This window comes from Marmota flaviventris, chromosome 11 (genome assembly GCF_047511675.1).
Source record: "Marmota flaviventris isolate mMarFla1 chromosome 11, mMarFla1.hap1, whole genome shotgun sequence".
Taxonomy (NCBI): Eukaryota; Metazoa; Chordata; class Mammalia; order Rodentia; family Sciuridae; genus Marmota; species Marmota flaviventris.
This window is the reverse complement of record NC_092508.1, coordinates 109,877,108-109,897,411: the sequence shown is the minus strand read 5'-3', so window position 1 is coordinate 109,897,411 and position 20,304 is coordinate 109,877,108. Positions and strand designations below refer to the sequence as shown.

The following is a 20,304-nucleotide window of genomic DNA, read 5'->3' as shown; positions in this document are numbered from 1 at the left end:
CATGGCTATCCTTTACTAAAAAAGAGGCTAGGAGAAAAGACCAGCTGTGTGTCAGTCTTTGCTTCAGGGACAAAGTGAAAACATAGGACTTGGCCTGTATTCTCATGGAGCTAATAACCCATGGGAAAGCAGAACCTATAACAGGAGCAGTTCAGTATTGGTACACTAGATAAAGGACCTGAGGGAGGGAGCAATGTAATCCATCAGGGGAGAGAACCCACCCTGCATTAGTGAGGATAGGTAACCTTCCAGGTAGAGTTTTAATGTAGTTTTGAATCCTGGGCAGTTTTTTTGTTTGTTTGTTTTTTTGTAAACAAGAGCTGGGATAGTGTCCAATGGAAATATGGATGAAAGCATCAACTCAGAAGGGAGAGGGGCACATTCCTGATTCAATGGAACCAGTCAGATAGGAAGGGAGAGTAAGACTGTTGCCCTCAAAGGAAGCATTTGAAGAAAGTATTTCTCACTGGTTTGGAGATATGGGAGGCTAGGAGTCTATTTCTGAGGCCAAACTCAGTTACTAAGACCAAGTAACAGATGATTCAATGTCAGTTTTACACCTTTATTGAGTGGTCTTGCTGTCTTTCACATCTAAAGCAAAACATAACCATATCCAGGACTTTTCTGGATTTTCAGGCTAAACATGTGAAGTTTAAAGCTGTTCAGGTAAGAGATTTTAATCCAGATGGACTCCAACAGGGAATATGAAGTATGGCTGAATGTGAGATGGAGAATTTGCCCTCTCAGCAGGAGGTCTTCTCTGAAAGAGTCATGCCTTCTCTCTCCCCTTCCGACAGTGACTTGAATTGTCCACATAAATATTCTACTATTTTTTTTCAAGATCAGAATTAAGCTCAGATTATAACATGGTTTCACAAAAGTGGTTTTATCACCCACATATACATAGACATTTTTCTTTGAGATTTTACTTTCCTGAGTTGGTTTTTGTTTACCTTACATGCATGGATACTATAACAGCAAATGATTATACCTAACCTCTAAGAAACTACCTACCACGCACTCTCAATTATGACAATAACTTGCAGTAAGGCTACATGGGTTCCTATATATCACCTCTTCTTGCTATGACTTCGTGCCCATTCTTTGATGGTGAATTAAGCAGCCATTTCCATCCTTCTGTAATAGGTGAGGGATCTCACACAGAGAGGTTCAATTACATTCCTGAGAACCCGTGAAACCTGTACTTTAACAGGGCTGGAACTCAAGTGCCCTGATCTCTTGCTCCAGGACCTCCTCCATCTCCACGAAGACCTTACTGATTTCAAGGCAGGGACTGAGCAGTTGGATAAAAACCAATGACACATAACATCATTTAGGAAAGGAGGTTTTTACCCGCACATATTCATGCAGTCAGTGAAAGGGTGACATCATAGAAAAAGGAGTGAAGTACAGTCATGAACTGAATAAGAAGTCAGATATCTATACAGGACTTTTCCTCCAAATCACATGATATACCACTCAAAATCATCATTTCTTTTGTTGAATGTCATTTCCCATAACTACTTCTACTGTTTGCATATTGATAAATGTATTCTTGGGTCTTAAAACATTATAATTATTCTGGCACTCTCTCAATGGTTAAAACCTATATACAGATAGGGATAATCTAACAACATCATTTTTCCTTTATAGACTGTGATGAGCATTTATTGGGTACTTACTGAGTATAATATACTGTGTCAGGTCCTGGGAATTAAATGGTGAGAGAAATTCTATCTTTGTCCCCAGGAAACTCAGAATCTAGAGAGAACCTAAGGATTATAAAAACTGTTCAGAAACAAAGTCAGTCTTCTATTTACCTATTGAGGTTTTATCTTCATTAGAAAAATTGAATTTTCAAAGCAACATGCAGCCAGATTTGGATTTATTCCTTTTTTTTTTTTTTTTTACTTACTTGATTAGACATTTTTAGTGTCTGAAGTCACAAAAGTTGTAACCAAGACAAACCAGGGTACAAGTACCACTTTTAAAATGTCACGGGTCTAGTAGAAACATTAGAGGATAAATCATGGGTTTTATTGTATTTACAATTAAACTGATCAAATTTAATGTCCACAGAAAAGTCTTAGTAATTAGTATAAAGATTAATATAGTGAAATGTCCCTGTTTTAGCAGGCCTTCCAAGCAAAACTGAAATAAAGAATTCAGTATATAATCGAATAGCACGTAAATATTAATGCACAAAATCCTCTGAGTCCCCAGATCCCTGATGCAATTATTTTCTATTCACATTAATTGTTTCTAACAGATGACGCTAATGACTTTGAGTTAAAATGTGTTCAAGGGAAGATTTCACAAGATCAGTGCTGTTTAGAAATAAGGTCATTTTCGTAATTATTTGCTTAGATTTTAACCACCACTCAACATCTTTAGGTTAACTTGATGATTGAGTTTTTTAATATGAATATCAGAAGTTGTTTTCACACTAGTCAGTAAGTATATTGGGGATAGTCACGTATTTCCTGCTAATCTTTCAACTACAACTTATTCAACTATTTCCCAAGGCAGATGGAAAAACTGTAAAATGTATGATTATTGTTTACAAAATGCAATCTGTGTATGTGCATAGATATTGAACACCTAATAAACTGGAATAAACGTGTTTGAATTAGGGCATGTATTCTCTAATCCAGAAATGTCACTTCTTTTGAGACTTAGTTGTCCAAGGCAGGATTTTAAAACAAACAGTTCAATGATGGCTATTCCCTGTTTCTGCTTGGCTTCTCCTAGAAACTTCACTCACGCATCTTGGATCTTTCATCTGGAGATTTGCTCTCAGAGGTGGGAAGGAGCCGAAGTCTGACGCAGTCACGAACCGATGTTGAGCTACACGTGAGTCCCCCAGTTGCCTTCAGAGGACTTGTTCAGGTTGTTATTTTCCTTCCATCAAATATGATGTCACAGCTGAACCATAAAATGCATCCTTGAAGCATTGTCAGGCAGATAAAAAGACCTTCCTTTCTTGTGTTCTCTGAAATTCAATATCATGTCCCCCAGCTGATATAGTAAGCAGAAAGTGTCACTCTAGGCAAAAATGTCATAAATCTTGGCTTTGTCCCCAAGATACCTTTTGGGGTATTGATTACATCTCAAAGTCTCTGAGAAATGGTCAAGGAGCTTTTTATTAAAGCCCATGTCCCATATTATTCATCCTACTTTTATGATATATTATGTATGAACTTTTAAAAATTCATGGGCTGTGCTTTTTTTTTTCCTTTAGCTGGGGTTCGCTTTGTGCTTATTTGGCAAAACTTTAACCAGCATGGCTTTTAAATCCCATTGACATAAAAAGAGTAACTTGAAAAAAAACATATAACAGCTGTATAAATACATAATGAAAAATGTTAGGCTTAAATAAATTACTTGAACATTATGGATCACTGGATTTTACTTTATAATTTTGTTAGTTGTATACAGGATATTCTATATCAAAGGTAAATAATCTCAAGTTAAATTGAAATTAGATTTCAGTGGAATGCAGTCATTTTAAACTTCTATAAAGACCTAATGCCATCCCATCTATAATATGTCCTTAAGATCAGGGATTTTTTAAAGTATGCAATTCTTATTCAAGAAACTCTTGGCTTCAGTTTCTCTATTTTTTAAGTAAAATTGTAGATTTCATATGGCATTTCTCACAGCAAGGATATAAAAATATACGAGTCATTCAAGGCAGTAATCTAAAATGCACATTGAAAAAAATACAGTTTGAATAGGGAAAACAGGGTGAATTTTGCCAATGAAATAAACATAATTAAGATAATGTTGCAGTGGAAACCAATATGCATTTTCTGACAAAGAAGAATTTTAGTGATAATTATTATCTATTGACAGTCATGCTCAGAGGGATTCTAATGTTCTGTGTATCCCGGAGAGTTTTGCTGTCAGGGGCCATTCTCAGTATTACAGCAAAATGGCTGGGACTTGGGTCTGGCATCACAATGCTGTGTTGGCCAAGTAATCCTTTACAAGATATTAAAATCTGAGTACGCCAGATTTCCCATTTAGAAAATGTGGGTAATGATATTTCTTTTTTATTTCAGAGAATTATAGCAAGGATTACATGAGATAATACATGAAATGTGTGTAGCATAGTACCTGCTAATAACATTGGGACCATCAGAAGATCTCTGTTGCTTTTACCCTTTTCTGTTCTCCTTGAACATGTGGCACTATGTCACAGCCACAGGAAAACATGGCAGAGGTAGAAACAATGAGCAAGAAGGCCATCTACTAGTACGTCTTTCCAAAAACTCCTATGGTGATCCCTGAGACCAAGTGCATCCACTTTGGTTATTGCCCAGTACTATATTATCACTTGTGTGCCAGGTATCAGATAATGATGGGATGCCAGGAAGTTTCAAACAGGGTCCTGTAGGCAGATTGTGAACGTATCATTTAGTTGAAGAGGCAAGACACACATGTGTGTCTCTTTATAAAAGCATCAGCCCCTACAAGTTCCTATGCCAGAAGCAGTTCCATCTTCATTATTATCTTATGCAGTCAATGCTTTTGACACCTCTCTGCCCAATCCCTCTCACCCACCTGCCACACATAACATTGACAGCCCTTCCTCTATCACATTTGGGCACTCAAGTTTAAGGCCAAGAGACCCCAGAGTTCATTCTCACTCCAGCCCATCTTCCAAGATCTAGTTTCCTGTCATATTAATGCAGCCTCTTTGCAGGAGGTACTCCTATGGGTTATAACTGGGCAAGGGGGGCCTATGCATTAAGAATCCTGAGAATTGAGTTAAGTTGTAAAAACAGGTATGATTTGATAGGTGTAGTGGTGAGGGATAGGTAGGAAATCATATACAAGCCCCAGTACTCTGGGGAATGGCAGGATGCAAACTGTCACTAAAAGCCAAGCAGGGTGTAAAAAGGCCAATGGAGCTTAGTTCCAGGTCACCTGGTGAAAGGCAGTCACAAGCCCTCTCTGCAAAGGAGACATAGTTACCAGCAGAGGCAGCCCTAGGTAACTACCTCTTCCCGGATTACTCAGACACAAAATGTGAGAGAACAGGCTGGAGGAACTGGACGGCACACAAGTAGAGGTGGGGTCGGGTGGGGTGTTTCTAAATATTTGCTCAGGGAGCATTCTAGATGTCTGTGAGGGCTGAGGCTTAGCTTCCAGGTGCTCCAGCAAGACATAGCCATTGGTCGTAGGCAGCTGAGTTCCAAATATGAACTCCCCTTAACCAAGTTACATCTGGCAATAAACTAGGGTATAAACCAATAGATATTGTTGAAATCTGGATTTTTAAGACAAATTTCTCCTTTCCTTGATGTTTAGAGTCACATTTCAGGGGAAGGAGAGCACGGTAATAAAAGTTCTTGGCATTTTTAGATCACTTAAAGAAATTGTTATGCAGCAAAAAATAAAGTATTGATAGCAAAGCAGATAAAATCTAACATTATTAAGTATTATGGATATTGATTCGAGAGCAAATTAAACATGCCCCATACACTTATGCAGGGGCTCAGCATTACCACAAGCACCCTCACATTCTCATTACCTTCTTCCCTGCATGGTGTTTAGTCACCGTCAGTGGGAATTGCATTTGGAAAGCAGTGATAAGTACTGGGGTACCAGAGGCACCCAGAAAGTGTCAGTGAATCACATAAGTAAGAGGCAAGAGACACCAAGACAGATAGCATCCCATCAAAGAGTTCCTGAAATGAAGCTTTATATAGATAGGAGACTGGAATTAGATGATAGTAGAGAGATTTTATTCTCAGTGGTCTGGGTACTAATTTAATTTAGCCTGTCTGGTTTGTAGAACTTCATTTGTTATGTAAGGGGCAGTAATGTGGCTGTCAAGATGTGCTTGGATGCTCACAGTTTATTGGTCACCCTTGCTTTATGCAGACCACTAGCATTCCAACAGCCTGGGCCTTCTGCATAGGACCCAGATCTGTTTGATGTGTGCATTATTGACATTTGGACAGCCAACTAGATACAAAAAGTCTTATATTTTACATTGTAGACTTGGAATACATAAGTTTGTTGTCCCCTGTTCATGGCTTATTAAAAGATGTCACCGACAAACTGGGGGCATTTGACAGCTTATTTAAAAGAATATTGTCAGAGCCAGACGGGACCTTGGGAGTAATCTAGTGAAGATACAAATGAGGACATTAAGGTCCATGGAAGTTAATTTTTTGTGTTTCTCAAGATCACATATTTAGTGACATTTTGTAGCCTGATCCAGACACTAGACTAGCAGTCTAGTGCTCAGGCTCTTGAACCCTATAGCCAAGGACACTACTCTGTCTCCTTCCATTTGTAGCACTCAAGTCATGTTATTGTTGTCATTTGGGGGTTTTGTTTTGTGGTGCTGGGAGAGGAGCCTGTGGTGTCACACATGCTAGGCAAGCACTCTACCTCTCGGCTGTCCAAGCAGCCCTTGAGTCATATTTTTTTTTTTACATGCTTGTTTTTTATTTATTCTTTTTCAGTCTTACATGACAGTAGAATTCATTTAAACATTGAAATGGGGTTGAATAAACTAGATATTTTTACCAAAGCATATGTTACAAAAAATGTAAATTTTATCATATAAACTAGTCTAATTTGCTCATCAAATTTTTTTTATTAGTTGCTCAAAACATTACAATGACCTTGAGTCATATTTTGATGTTGATCTTATTTTCTAACATGTAAGAAAGGATAAAAGAAACCACCATCATGGTACTTTTGATTATAATGAACTTGCAATAATTGAGCAGCAATTATAGGCCAGATGCTGTGCTATGTGCTTCATATCTAGTAACTCATCTACTCCTTTCAATAATCCTTTAGGGTAGGCACTACTGTCATTATTCCCTTTGAAAAGGAGAACATGGCTAGAAAAGCTAATTAACTTCCCTGTTGCCACACAGTAAACACAGTGCCTGTAGTCTGCTTGGCTCCTAAGTCTGTGCTTCTGACTACTCACTATGAGATTCAGTTGGTACTTATTCTTCCCTAAGCAGGCACTTGCTCAGAACTTTCTTGCCTTTTCAGGAATACCAACTGAATGCAAGATCAGGAACTTCTGCCCTGAAGTGCACTGGCTTGGGGGCTGTCATCCCTGGTCACCTCTGTCCTCGAAACAGCTGCAGTAGCAGTGAACTGTCCCTTTCCAGCACCTGCAGCGAATACTCCAGTGGCTCCTCTTACACATGGCATGATGGCAAGAACCTCAGGAAAAGGGTAAGGCTCCTTTCCAGGCATTTTTAGCATCTGAGTGAACCAGATCCTCTGCTGGTAGGATGTGGTCACGGAGGCGGAGAGTTGGAGGGAGGGTTAAGAGGGAAATGACCATTTGCTGAGTACCTGCTCATGGTTTATGCTGACCTCCACTAATCAGTGCTGTGGCTCATCAAATATGATTTCCCTATCAACTGGAAGGCAGCATACTGGGGAATGTACTGTGGTGAACCACAGGGACCCTGCCTTCAGTGAAAGTAGGTCCATTCCTATTTATGTGCCAAGGTGCTTAGACAATGCTTCCCATTAGAAGGATAGCCATCCACCTGCACAGTGGGCTCACACATCTAAAGATCCCTTCATGCTTTGACCAAACTTCTTTGCACACTGGTGCAAGCCAAGAATTTTGAAAGAGCTGTTTTAGCAGTTCCCTAGAGTGGAAAGAAAGCAGAATACGTGAGAATGGGAACCTTGAATCAGAATATTTGAAAGTCATTTTTCTACCATTTGGGTAAATTTAGTTTATGCTTTCAGCAGTTTAGAAACCAGGAAAATTCCATAACTCCCAGAAAATATTGGTGAGGGAGCAGCTTTGTCATCTTCTGAACAAGAACTCCAAAAAAGATTTCAAGCTTGCATTTAAAGCCTATTCCCTAGGACTCAGACATCTAATGCAAAGTGGAGAGCCTACTGCATTATCAGAATCGCTCCCTCTGAGGAGCAATTCAGAGTTCTGAATAATGACTGCCAGGGGCCTGGCTCCTCAGAGACCAGGAACATGGCCAGAGAGGTTTCCTCTCTTTGTCTCTTGAGCGTTGCTGACTCCCATGGCCCCATACTCTGCTCATTTCATTCTGGCACCACTTAGCTGTCCTTCCCAGAGCCTTTTACTTTCTTTTTAAAAATTTTTGACTGAATTCTTTGAATTAAAGCAGCCATGGATGTTCTAAGGCAATCTCTCCCCTGGGAAGAAGGGAAGGAAAGTTCTGAAGACATTGCACAGACACTGGGTGGCGTGCACTCATGGTTATGGAATCTCTGTGCACCTGTCACATGTCACAGTGCACTGTCCTGGTTCTCAGGGACACAGCAAGCTGGATCCAGGCCTGTCCAGACATTTTAAATTTATGCTATATTTGAGGAACTTTGGGGGTTTTTACCTGGTGCCACGTGCTCATTTATATCAACTTGCATAATTAAATTAAATGTTATCAATTTGAATTTAACATATAAAATATATGACTAAGAGCTCTTTTTGAACTCAAGAGCTTTTTTTTTAAATACTGTTTTATGTACAAACAGAAAGGAAGCCTGAATGAAATGTACCAGCATGTTCTACATGGAGTAATTTGGCTCTAATTAAAGAATTATTATCATTTATCTCAAACTTTTTAGGCACTTCCCAAGTATCATTTAATGCTTTCAATAGTCTGTTAAGTACATTTTCCTATTCTCCCCATTTTACAGATAAGGAAACTGAGTAACAGATGAGAAGTTAAGTAACTGGCCCAAGATCTCATGGCCAGTACATGGCAGAACTGGGCAATTGGTTCCAGAACCTTCACTCTTAATGGTTTTGCTCTCATGGCCTTGTTGAGTCAGCCTAATACATGATGGTGTTGTGCCCAGTGTTGGGATGGATTTATTCCTAGTAAGACCAACAGTGTCCTTTTTAAAATAATAAATGAAATTATAATCCAGATGTCCAGGTAAGGAGTGGAAAACAAGTATAGGCATTGTGACCCCTACCTCCGCAGCAGCATCCTGAAGCCATCCACAACTGCTCCAGAGGGCAACTGTCCTGCAACTTTGCCCAGCAGAGAAGGCATCCACCTGTGGGAAATACCAGCCCCTCCCAGTCCCCTCAGCCACAGGGAACGCATGCTTTTATTTTTGCTCCCAAGTTTCAAGATGGGTTAGACGTTTTTCAAGTTGTTAAATGCCACAACCTCCTGTGGAAAATGGTGGAGGAAGGTGACCAATCTCATTTGAAGGTTTACAGCCACCAACCTTGGGGCAAGGTGAAGTGCAGCACGGGCAGACTCTACAGGGGCAGAGAGGAGGAGGGTCAGCAGAGGCCACGCGTACCTTCTGTGGGGTAGACACATCTGCTTCATCCAAGCTCTTGCAGGGCATTTTTGCCTGGTTTCTCTGCTTTCCTGTCAATGTGACTATCGGGATCATAGAAATTCTTAGAAATCTAAGCTGAGGCGGACTGTACCTGGGTGGTCTGTAATACTCAGACTCACTGAGGGGATTGCTTCTGATTTCCAAAGGAGCTTTAAATGGCAAAGAGGAAGAGCAGGGAAAAGGGATGCCATCACCAAATAACATTTATTCCCAGCAACTTCTGACACCAAGGAATTCTTCAAAAGAAAATATGTAATTTGACTTAAAAACAAATAAATGTGTGTGTGTTATGGATAGCAAGAATAATTGTCATGGAAATTTCTTGGATAAAAGCAAATGTTCACAGGTTACTTAAAAGCCCAGATCCCCGTGTAAGTTTCTGACACTTTTTCTATCTCTGCACATGAGCACATACTTAAACACTCAGTTGCATGGCGGAGAACAGCTGGTATAGCCAAGACTGGTTCTGAGTGCTCTTCTGAAACTACCACATTTAGCTGTTGAAGTTACTTGCCGTTAATTAGGTAACCTTTTGTAAAAAGTCATCAGATCACCCTTTACATCCTACTCATTTCCCTGGGTGCTGGCTTGTAATTTAAACTGCAAGTTCTATTCAAGAAATTAGTGCACAGGTAACTTGTGATTTCTGTTAGGACACTGTCTAATGCAGAAGGGAGACTAGAAGCCAAGTTTGACTTTGTAGAATAGCATCAAGATTAGGAACACAGGCTGGAGAGCTGGACACATCCCCTCCGGCCACCTTTGAACTGAGGTAAAATGGACAGTGCTGTAGAAAGTGCCAGGGAAAACAGAATCCAAACCCTTGCTCCAGCTCTTCGTATCTCTGTAAGTTGCAACGGACCAGTTTTGAATCTGTTTTTTCCGTAGTAAAATGAGAAGGATAATGTCTCCCTATGGTAGTGTTCCAATGATGCAAAGTACTGTGAACGTGGTCAGTATACAGCAGGTGCTCAGTAAATGTTAGTCCTTTCCTTTTGCCCTTCCATTTTTTTATAGCCAATGGTGTGAAAAATGTGAATGTGTGGAATGCAATCTTTTTCCTGTGACATTTCCAAAACAGGTTCCCAAAACTAAGGCTGACATTTGAGGAAGTATGAAGGGCAAGAAATTGACATTTGTAAGTTAGTAGAAGAATAATTACTATGGGGCTCTAATAGAAAATGCCCAGGTCTTATAAGTAAGCATATATGTAAGGGCATGAATGTATACATAATAACTTGAGAAACATTTTATTGATGTTCATGAAGTCAAAGAACTATCAAATGTTAGAATGGAGAGAACATGTAGATAGGGAGCTGCTTACTTTTCTGGTTTACCCTCTCCACATGCCATCGGCACTCTACAGGAAGGCCCTATTATCTTCTGGGTATTCCCTAAGTGCTCCTTGAACGTACCTCCCTGACTCAGGTATTTCCCCATTCCATTTCTTCAACTTGGAAAGCCTTTTCCCCACCTGTAACCTGAGGCAAGAGCTAGGTATGTTTTTTAAAAAATATCTTTCCTATATTCCTTTCAAGATTTTTCCAAACAAGCCTTTGGGCTCCCTCTTCTGAATCTATAATACCCACCCCATTTACAGGTCTCATTTTCTCCTATGACATACACTTAATTTTGGCTAACTCCCCTCTCCTCTGCTGAGTTTTCTGCTCCCCCAAGGTAGAGATCTTACCTTCTATTCCTTTATTTCAGGGTGCTACTGTAGCACAGGATCTGGCAAAATCAATGTTTACTACATAGTTAACATTGCATAAACTACATTTATATGTGAATCCTTATTAACCAATAGCACAAATTAAGCCTAACAATAGGTTTTTCCTTTTATATATTTGTGATCTACATAGTTCAATTGTTTCTGATATCTGCTTTTCTTTTCCTAGCAATCAACACAAAACTGGGATAAAAGGCTAAGTATCGATTCTTCACTCCCAAGTGGCTTTGCTAGTTCTGCAGATGAACTACCTCCCACTCGGATCAAGGAAAGTCATATTTTGGAAGGGCTAAGGAAGCTACAGAAACGCAAAGTGTTGCTTGAACCCCCGTCAGTGATAACCAAATGGGGTTATAAAGATTGCATGAACTCAAATGAAGGAATATATTCTCCAGGAATTAAAAGTGGCAGCCTTAAGGAATATCCTTCCAGCAAACTACCTGGTGTGGGGAGCCCTGGCAGGGAGCTCCACAAGACATTTGTTTATGATACAGATCCTCAGGAGGATGCCGATGAAGACTCATCCTCTTTAGCATTGCTGCAAACAGTTCCAAATGAAGGCTGCAGGCTGCACAGCAGTAAGTTAACCCACAGTGTTTCTGATAGTCTATTTGGCTGGGAGCCCGATGGAAAACACTTTTCAGAAGACATGTCCTCAGTTTACCCCAGGGAAAAGCCTGAAAAGCTATCTCATTGTGCCAGCAACTACCCATTGGACAGGAAGCTGTGCCCAAGTGTGCAGGTACCTCAGGTGCAGAGGGAGAGGGATCCGCACAACCAAGGCCATAGTCACATGGCTCTCAATCTCCAGCTCTCAGACACTGATGACAACGAAACCCTAGATGAGTTACGCATAGAGAGCAGTGATGAGAAAAGCCCTTCAGACTTGTCATTGACTGCTGACACCGACAAGTCCACTGAGAACCTGGACATCCTCATAGGATTCAGAAAGTCTGAACTTGAGTCTCCTAAAGAGGAAAAAACAGTGCCCACCTACCTAGAGACGAGGCCAAAGACATTTGGCTTTATTAAGCAGCAAAGGGTTGTAAAAAGGACTTCTTCAGAAGAATGTGTCACTGTAATATTTGATGCGGAAGATGGTGAACCCGTTGAATTCAGCTCTCACCAGACTGGAGTTGTCACTGTTACCAGAAATGAAATTTCCATCAACACGGCCTCTGCTGGGCCGAAGGCTGAACACACCGAACTTTCACCTCAGGGAATTGCTCATTTACAGCTGGGAGCTGCTGCTACGAGAGATTCTGCCTTCTTAAAAAGGTCTGAAGAGGGAAGTGAGAAAAACATTCCAAAGGATGACATGGATAATGTTCCTCTGGTGACCATAGACTCCTTCAGCCCCCAGTCAGTAACGCAAAATGCCGCACGACAAAAACTGACCAAGCCAACACACAATATGTCATGCCAGAATAATTCTAGGTCTGGGGCATCTGTAGGTATCTATCAAAAGCAAAGTCTGACAAAAATACCTGCCAGAGGCAAGTCTTCACCTCAGAAATCAAAAATAATAGAGCCTGAAGCTTCCACACTAGGTTCCCCCTCTGGCCTAGTGACTCTTGAGAAATCATCAGCCTTACTTCCTGGGAAACTCTCACGGTTCATGAAGACTGAGAGCCCAGGGCCCTTCTGTTCCAATGCACAAACAGAATCGCACATTCCAAAACACCCTCTCCAAACTCCCCATGTCCCCAAAATGTCCAGCAGGAAGGACTCGGTCCAGTGCTCTAAGAGTCAGACTCCTTTGCGGTCGAGGCCCCTTGCAGAGCCTCATGAGAATGGAGACCCTCCTACAAGGGACCAACATTGTGATTCAGAGCCAGACATGGGAATGAAATCTCCTTCCCCGCCCCCTCCTCCAGGCAGGTCAGTTTCTCTCCTGGTCAGGTCCAGTTATGACTATCTGCCGCCACCTTCATCTGCCAAATCTGAAACCAGAGTCCCCAATGACACAGCAAGGACAGTATTCAAGACCCCTCTGCTGAAAGGAACCTTTGCTCCTGTCATTTCTTCTAATCATGCCACAACAGAAGTGCAGAGGAAGAAACCTTCCATGGCTTTCAAAAAGCCTGTCTTCACCCATGCTCCACCCTCCACAGAAACCACGATTCCCACCAGATGCCCTGCTCACATCCCCACTAGCTCTTTTGCCATGATGTCTCCAGGGCCTCCAAAGTTCTCTCCAAAGAGAGGTGTCCCCAAAACCTCTCCTCACCAAACACTTGGGATCATACACACAGACACAGGGATAAGGACACCCAAGAATTGTCCTTCCATCCATGAGCCAGTGGAGATAGCCTCCAAAAGTGTATCTCCAGGAAGAAAAGGACAAGTGAATGACAGTGTCCTTGCATCCCCCAAGCCTTCCTTCTTAGGGGCCAATGAGTCACCATCATCTCAGGTTAACAGTTCCTCTTCCTCCTTCAAAAGCCATAGTGCCCCATATGGTTGTCATAATGCTCATGAGAAAGGACTGAAAACTCGTCTCCCGGTGGGACTCAAAGTTCTCATGAAGTCTCCCCAGTTGCTCAGGAAAAGTTCCACAGTGCCAGGAAAACATGAAAAAGACAGTTTAAATGAAGCCTCCAGAAGTTCTGTGGCTGTGGGCGAGTCTAAACCCGAGGACTCCGGGCATTCAGCAAGGCTTGAGACCGCAGGGAACAGAGGAACCACCTCTACACTGGGTTCACAGGGGCCAGACAGTTTAGCAGAAGGCCTTCCCCTGGAAACAGCACTGCCAGAATCACTGGAAAATAGCATCCCTGGGACTGATGGAAAAGATGGAGTAGAAAACAGATCAGTGAAAAGATCTCTTTCCTCCAGCAAACCACACCTAAAACCAGCTCTAGGCATGAATGGTGCCAAAGCCCGAAGCCAGAGCTTCAGTGCCCACTCAGGAGACAAACCCTCTACTCCCCCCATGGAAGGTTCAGGCAAAATCCGAACTCAGATTATTACCAACACTGCTGAGAGAGGCAATTCTCTGACCAGGCAGAATGCCTCTGCCGAAAGCTCTCCTCCCAAGACCTCTTCTGCTCCCACATCTGAGAGTCCCCCCAGTGCTGGAAAGCCCCTGGGACACTCCTTCTCCCGGCAATGCTCCCAAGGGAGCACAGGCAGTTCCAGTAGCCAGCATGGGAGCCCAAGCAAGTTGCCCCTGAGGATCCCCCCAAAACCTGAAGGGATCCCCACCCCACCTGGAATGGAACACCAGCGGGCCTTTGCCCAGGTAGAATGCGCCGGCCTGACTGTACCTGGGGAACCAGGCAGTGACCACTGCAGGTGCCTACCCACCCCAGCAGATTGCCCTCAAGCCTTGATGGCCCCAGGGAGGACACAGCCTCCAAACAATTTGGAAACAAGCAGGGCATCCAAGCTAGAAACTTCTGGAAGGCATCCAGATGCCTCTAAAACTGAGACTGGTGCTGTGAGCCCAGAAGCCCCCCTCTCACCCACAATCGAAGAAAAGGTCATGTTGTGCATTCAGGAAAACGTGGAAAAGGGCCAAGTGCAGACAAAGTCCACCTCTGTGGAAGCAAAGCCAAAGCCAGGGCCTTCTTTCGCCAGCTGGTTTGGTTTTCGGAAGAGCAGACTTCCAGCTCTCAGTAGCCGGAAAATGGATGTGTCCAAAACCAAAGTGGAAAAGAAAGATGCAAAAGCCTTGGGGTTTGGAAACAAACAACTAAAATCGGAAAGAAAAAAAGAAAAGAAAAAGTCTGAACTGCAGTATGAAATCGAAAATGAGCTCAACAGGGGCAACACGTCGGAAGACAGTCCCGAGGTTGGTTTGCAAAGCAAAAATAACCTGAAAACATCACCAGACATTTACAACCGAATGAAGTTGGAACCAAGAAACAGACCCATCCCTGTTATGAGTTCAGCAAAAGATAACTTTATGACGGAACTCTTAAACAGGTAACTCACGGGGACAGTGAACAACAATGTAGAGGACAGACCCCTCCCCCTTAAGGAGAGCTCTTTCCTTCCCACATATCAGATGCCAATCAAACACGGTTTTCACAAAAGCAGAAACACATAGGAGCAGTCTTACTATACATTAGCCAGAATTTAAACAATGAAATAAAAGTGAGCAATAAAATGATAATTTAGTCCACGATACTTTGTTAACCAAGCCAATGGTCTTTGAAATTAAAGAATGGTAAGTTTTATCAAGGTTGATAGAAATTCAACCTATACTAGGAACCATGAATGTACCCACATGGCATGAAATGGAAGAAAATTACACATACGTTTTATAGTATGCAGATTTCATTGATTGTACTGAGCAAATATATACTTAGAAACTTTCCAGACATAATTACTTTTCCTGCCGACCTTAAGCCAGAATGTATTTATCAGTCACTTTTTGGTGGTTTTTATTTTGCCCCTCCGTAAAGCATAAAAATTTAAAAAGTAGATTATTATAGCATCTACATTGACACACTCCTGGCATATTAGTCACTCAAGGCTAGTGAGTAACATTTACCATTCCAAGGCCTAAAGACAAAGAGCTGCATGGAGTTAGTTTAGACATTAAAGGATTGGGGGAAGGAGAGTGATTGAAGAGGAGCAATGTAATTTATCAGAGGAATCACTTTCTACCTGCAGAGTTGATAAGAAAGGAGCTCAACAGACAGAGAGTGGATCAAAGAATGTTTCCTGCAGGAACATGTTAAAGGGCAGTTCCCAGGGCTCCTGTCTCATGGGCAGCTCTATCAGCACTCAAGGAAGCCACAAGAAAAATGTCAAAACCAAAGCAGATGTGGTGACACCCAGAGACTCCCTGGTAAGTACACCACCATGCTGACCATAAGGTGCTTCCTTTAGAGATGGTCTGGCTGGATTCTTTCTACCCCTTGCTAATAATGCATGGTTAGAGACTGCAAGGGACAGAGAAAATGAAAAAGATTTTTAAAAAACAGAAAAATTCTGGTGATCAGTGTTGCAGAGAGATAGCAGCTGGACCACAAGTGGGAACAGCTCCCTGCAGGAATGCTTTTTTTCTCACTCCTACTTTCAGAACAATGGTACGATGGAAGCTCAGTGTGACCAAATTGTGCCACGAGCATCACGTTCAAATTATACCTTGTGCCGGAAATTAGTTCTGATGACTTCCAACACCAACCACAAAAAAGGAATGAGTATCGTTTTAGAAATAAGTGTATTGAACAATTTAAGAGAGTGTTGGCTACTTGAATGGTTTGGTTTAAACAGTGTTCATATTTTGTGAAAATTGTCTGTACCCAGTTCATTCTACTTGGACAGAAAGCATTAAGACTAAGAATTATATTTTTGGAACTTGGAGCCTTATCATTTAGTCTTTCAGTGATGAGGTCCAAGACTTGGGGAGTACTCTTCCTTTAAAATATAAATAAAAGGACACTTTTATATTTCCCTAAGACATCATATTTTTTTATTTTAAAGTCACCTTAAATTGAATTTATTCTCTTTACATTCTTTATATGCTTGTATAATTGACTTGATGTGTTCATTGTTCCATTTAATAAGTTTTAAAGCACTTACACCAAAAAATTCTTTACAGAATTACCTTATCTATATTTTTTCATACTCTAATAAAAAGATTATGAAATATCATACCTGCTACCATTTTCTGAGGAAAAACTTGAAATATTATTTCTGGTATAGTTCTATAGTAGAAATATTTTATATAAGCTGACATTATTAGTTATTCATTCTTATAATTATTTATTAATGTTTAGCATTCCTTTAAGTTTCACAGACATAGTGAGATTTGAGACAAGTGCACATTTAAATTTTTTGCAGTCAGATACATTTTGAATTCAAAGGGCTGTAGGGTCTTTCAAATTGTCTGAAATCATATGTGGACTCCATGTTTTTTGCAAAAGTTGTTTCTTTTTCCCTCCATTTCCACTCTTGGCGCCTGCCTGTGGTATCGTTCCTTCTTTGAAAACGTAAAGACGTCCCCTGCATTATAAAGCCACAAATTATAAGCATATCTGAGGCTGCCCTTGTACTGTCACTGAAAGGAAAGAGAGAATGAACGTGTAGAAACGTGCAATATGCCAGAAATTCAATCCAGCTGATGGAAAACTCTGATAGCCCAGCCAGAGCCCCTTATCAGAGGCACTCCATTTAACTATGCCCCATTTAATATGGCTCTGACAGCTTAGGGTATATCTTCACTGTACAGAAGTACCAGAAAAAAAAAAAAAAAACCCTGTGTTTGGCTTTTACAATCCCATTTTTACTTTCTTATTACTTCCTAATGCTATAGTAATTTGCCAAGCTTTTCCTCTCTGTTCTACAATCTTTCACAGAGTGGTAGAAAAGGTCCTTTGCTCTTTCCAGAATATCTGCAAGAAGCATTCTTATTATTTTCTGTGAAGTACAAAGATTCCCTAACCACCCTGAATATACACTCAATAGAGATATGCTAATTTTTCTAGTTAGCTGCAAGAGGAAATTAGTCATGCTGAGAAGCTTTTTCATACAGAAGAACATTATCAACCTGGAAAGATGACCAACTAGTCCATTTTTTAAAAAAAATGTAAAATGCAGTGTTGTTTTTTTTGTTTGTTTGTTTCATCTCCATAATCATCAGTGTGGATTGGGATAAAATTACTAATTTCAGAAACAACATTGCTAGTGTCTCTTTTGGGACTAGTACAAGAGTCACTGTGAAAACCCATTTATTATATGTTATCAGTGTATATAGAAAAAAGATTAGATGCAAAACTCTGATACCTTAGTACATTGATGTGGCTACCCATGAACCTCAGAGTTCAAAGATTTTTTTCCCACTAGGGCTCAAGGTAAATTTGCTCTTTTGCTTATTTTACAGTGTGTTATAATAATTTTTCTTACAGTGGTTCTTTTGAATATATAATAACTATAAATATGCATTACATATTATACTTTTTTTTCCTGAGTGAAACCATTCCAAAACCTTTGACATAATGTATCACCATTCCTTGCCCTTTCTTTCCCTTTTAAAACTAAGATATTTAGTCATGAGAGTTCTAAGACATTTTTATTATTTTAATGTAGTTATAAAAGATTATTCCCATATACATGTGTGTATACATATATGCAAAATCCCTTATTTGTAGCAAACCAGTCAGTTCAGTAGTAACTGCATATCCCTCTTTATTATTATTAAAACACATTCTAAAACATGTGCAAAAGTCCCAGTAATGCTTTGCTGAATTAAATCTTCTACTCTTTTCAGAACCTTAATTAGAGGCTTACATCCCCATTTCTGCCATCATTTATAGACCACTTTGCTCTAATTTTTGCGTAATTTAGAGCAGGGGCCATGTTACTTTGAACTTAAAATGATTTTATATCATTTAAATGAAAGAAGGAGGAAAGGTATCCCCTAGAAAGACTGCCTCGGCATTAAGTCAGTGAGTCAGATTGAGATGCACTCTGCTTGCTGAGAGTTCTAAGTTCCTTTTTCCTGTGCATTGAGATAATTTTCTGAAATGAGAAGTCTCAAAGGAAGACAGCTCCAGGCTCTTATTTAACACCAATGGACAAAAATAAAAATTGTTAACAAAGTTAACGAGATCATACACCTTCATCATGCACAGGAGGGAAATGGCCATTTTACCAAGTATTTTAATTTAAATTATGGGTATTTTCCTCACCGAAGCATCACATAGTCTGAAAAAAATCACATTTGCTAATAAAAAATCATCTAATTCTATCCCATTAAAATGGGACTCTGGTGATGAAGCAGCAGCAAATAGTACAATAATTACACAAATTGTTATCATCTTAAGTTTTGCAAAAATGTCCTAATTTCAATATCCATAATTGAATGATTCTGTTCTAAATGCTGTTTTGATGCTAATAAGAAGCATGCCTATGTTGTCCTCCTCTTACAAAGTTTTCTAAATGACTAACTTTTCCAAAGGTCATGCCTTTTAGTTTTCCCTCCCAGGATTGCTCCCTGTCTGTCATAGATTCATTATGTGCTTTTCCTATTAAATAAGCTTTAAGGTAACCAAAAAAAAAAAAAAAGTCATTAGCATTAGGGTGACCCAGAGAAGAAATATGTGAACATATATGGATACTTCTTCCAAATGAAGAGTGTCCCCAGTACAGGGTTCAGTGATGAAATCATCTACATGTGTGAATCAGTGGTGAATATTGTCTTCCACTTTCCTCTGTGCCTTCTGTGTGCTCATTTCTTCCTGTCCTTCCTAGTGGTAGGAGTTGGTAATATATGATGGATGCACTGAAATGTGACAGGTCACTTATTACTAGCTCATGTTCGGAGCCGTTCTTGTCTATAATGACAGAGCCCGAAAAACTGGACAAGAATTAGAGATGCATCTTTAGAAGGTGCCCAGAGTTCTGACAGTGCACCCCAACAGCGTCTAGTTGTTAGTTATGAGCCACCTGCTACTTCTCTTCAAATGGAGAATACTGGAATTATTTGTCCTGAGATAGCAGTGACTGAGAAATTCTAAATTTCTACCTACCAGTCTTTTCCCAGCCAAACACTTGCCAGCTTCTTGGTTTACTGGCCACTCTAATTCTTCCTAGGGCTCTGCCAGGAGAGGTTGTTCTGCTACTGCCTGTCTTTGGCAAAATTCTTAATTTGGACCTGGCAGCCCCTTATCCCTGTAGTTTCCCATAACCTAGCAGCTACATGATCAGGAATGAAAATTAAATTTGATCCTATGAGAAATAAAATTAGCAAGGGGAATCTGCTGCCAAAATAAATTATGCCCCTCATTTGCATAGCCAAATGGATTTAAAAAATTATTCACTACTTAGCATTGAAATCTGTTTGTGTGGATAATTAGAGCTGAGGAGTTTGCCATTCTAGGGCATTCCCCTATTTCCATTCCTTTTCTAGTGCTTCATCTGTCCCTTTCAAATTTAAAAATTTCCCCTATCCATCATCCTCCCATCCTGAATCAAGTACTGGGACCTTGTCTATAAGGCCTGTTCCTTGGATGAATCGTAGAAGTCACACTTAGCATTTGCTCTTAAGTGCATAAAGTCCTAGAAAGATCTGATAAAGAAGCAAAAGGTAGGACTCCATGATAGCTTATGATTTCTTTCTTAAATGATAGCTTGGACAAAGGTGGTAGTGAAGTTCCACAGAAGAGTTAGGGAATAGTAGGGCATGGAGGCAGAGCAGTTTTACACACACACACACACACACACACACACAGAATCTTCGCTACTCTTAAAATAGATCTTTATGATTAATGAAT

General features: G+C 40.5%; 1 protein-coding gene across 1 annotated transcript in view; it reads left to right on the top strand.

The window, feature by feature from the left end:
• Window positions 1–20,304, top strand: part of Nckap5 (NCK associated protein 5) — a 777,883-nt gene that overhangs the window by 712,252 nt on the left and 45,327 nt on the right. The window contains exons 11-14 of the mRNA XM_071619312.1: window positions 2,752–2,853; window positions 7,030–7,218; window positions 11,244–15,004; window positions 15,698–15,875. Of these exons, the coding sequence (XP_071475413.1) occupies window positions 2,752–2,853; window positions 7,030–7,218; window positions 11,244–15,004; window positions 15,698–15,875 (4,230 nt within the window). The remainder of the gene's footprint in view (window positions 1–2,751; window positions 2,854–7,029; window positions 7,219–11,243; window positions 15,005–15,697; window positions 15,876–20,304) is intronic.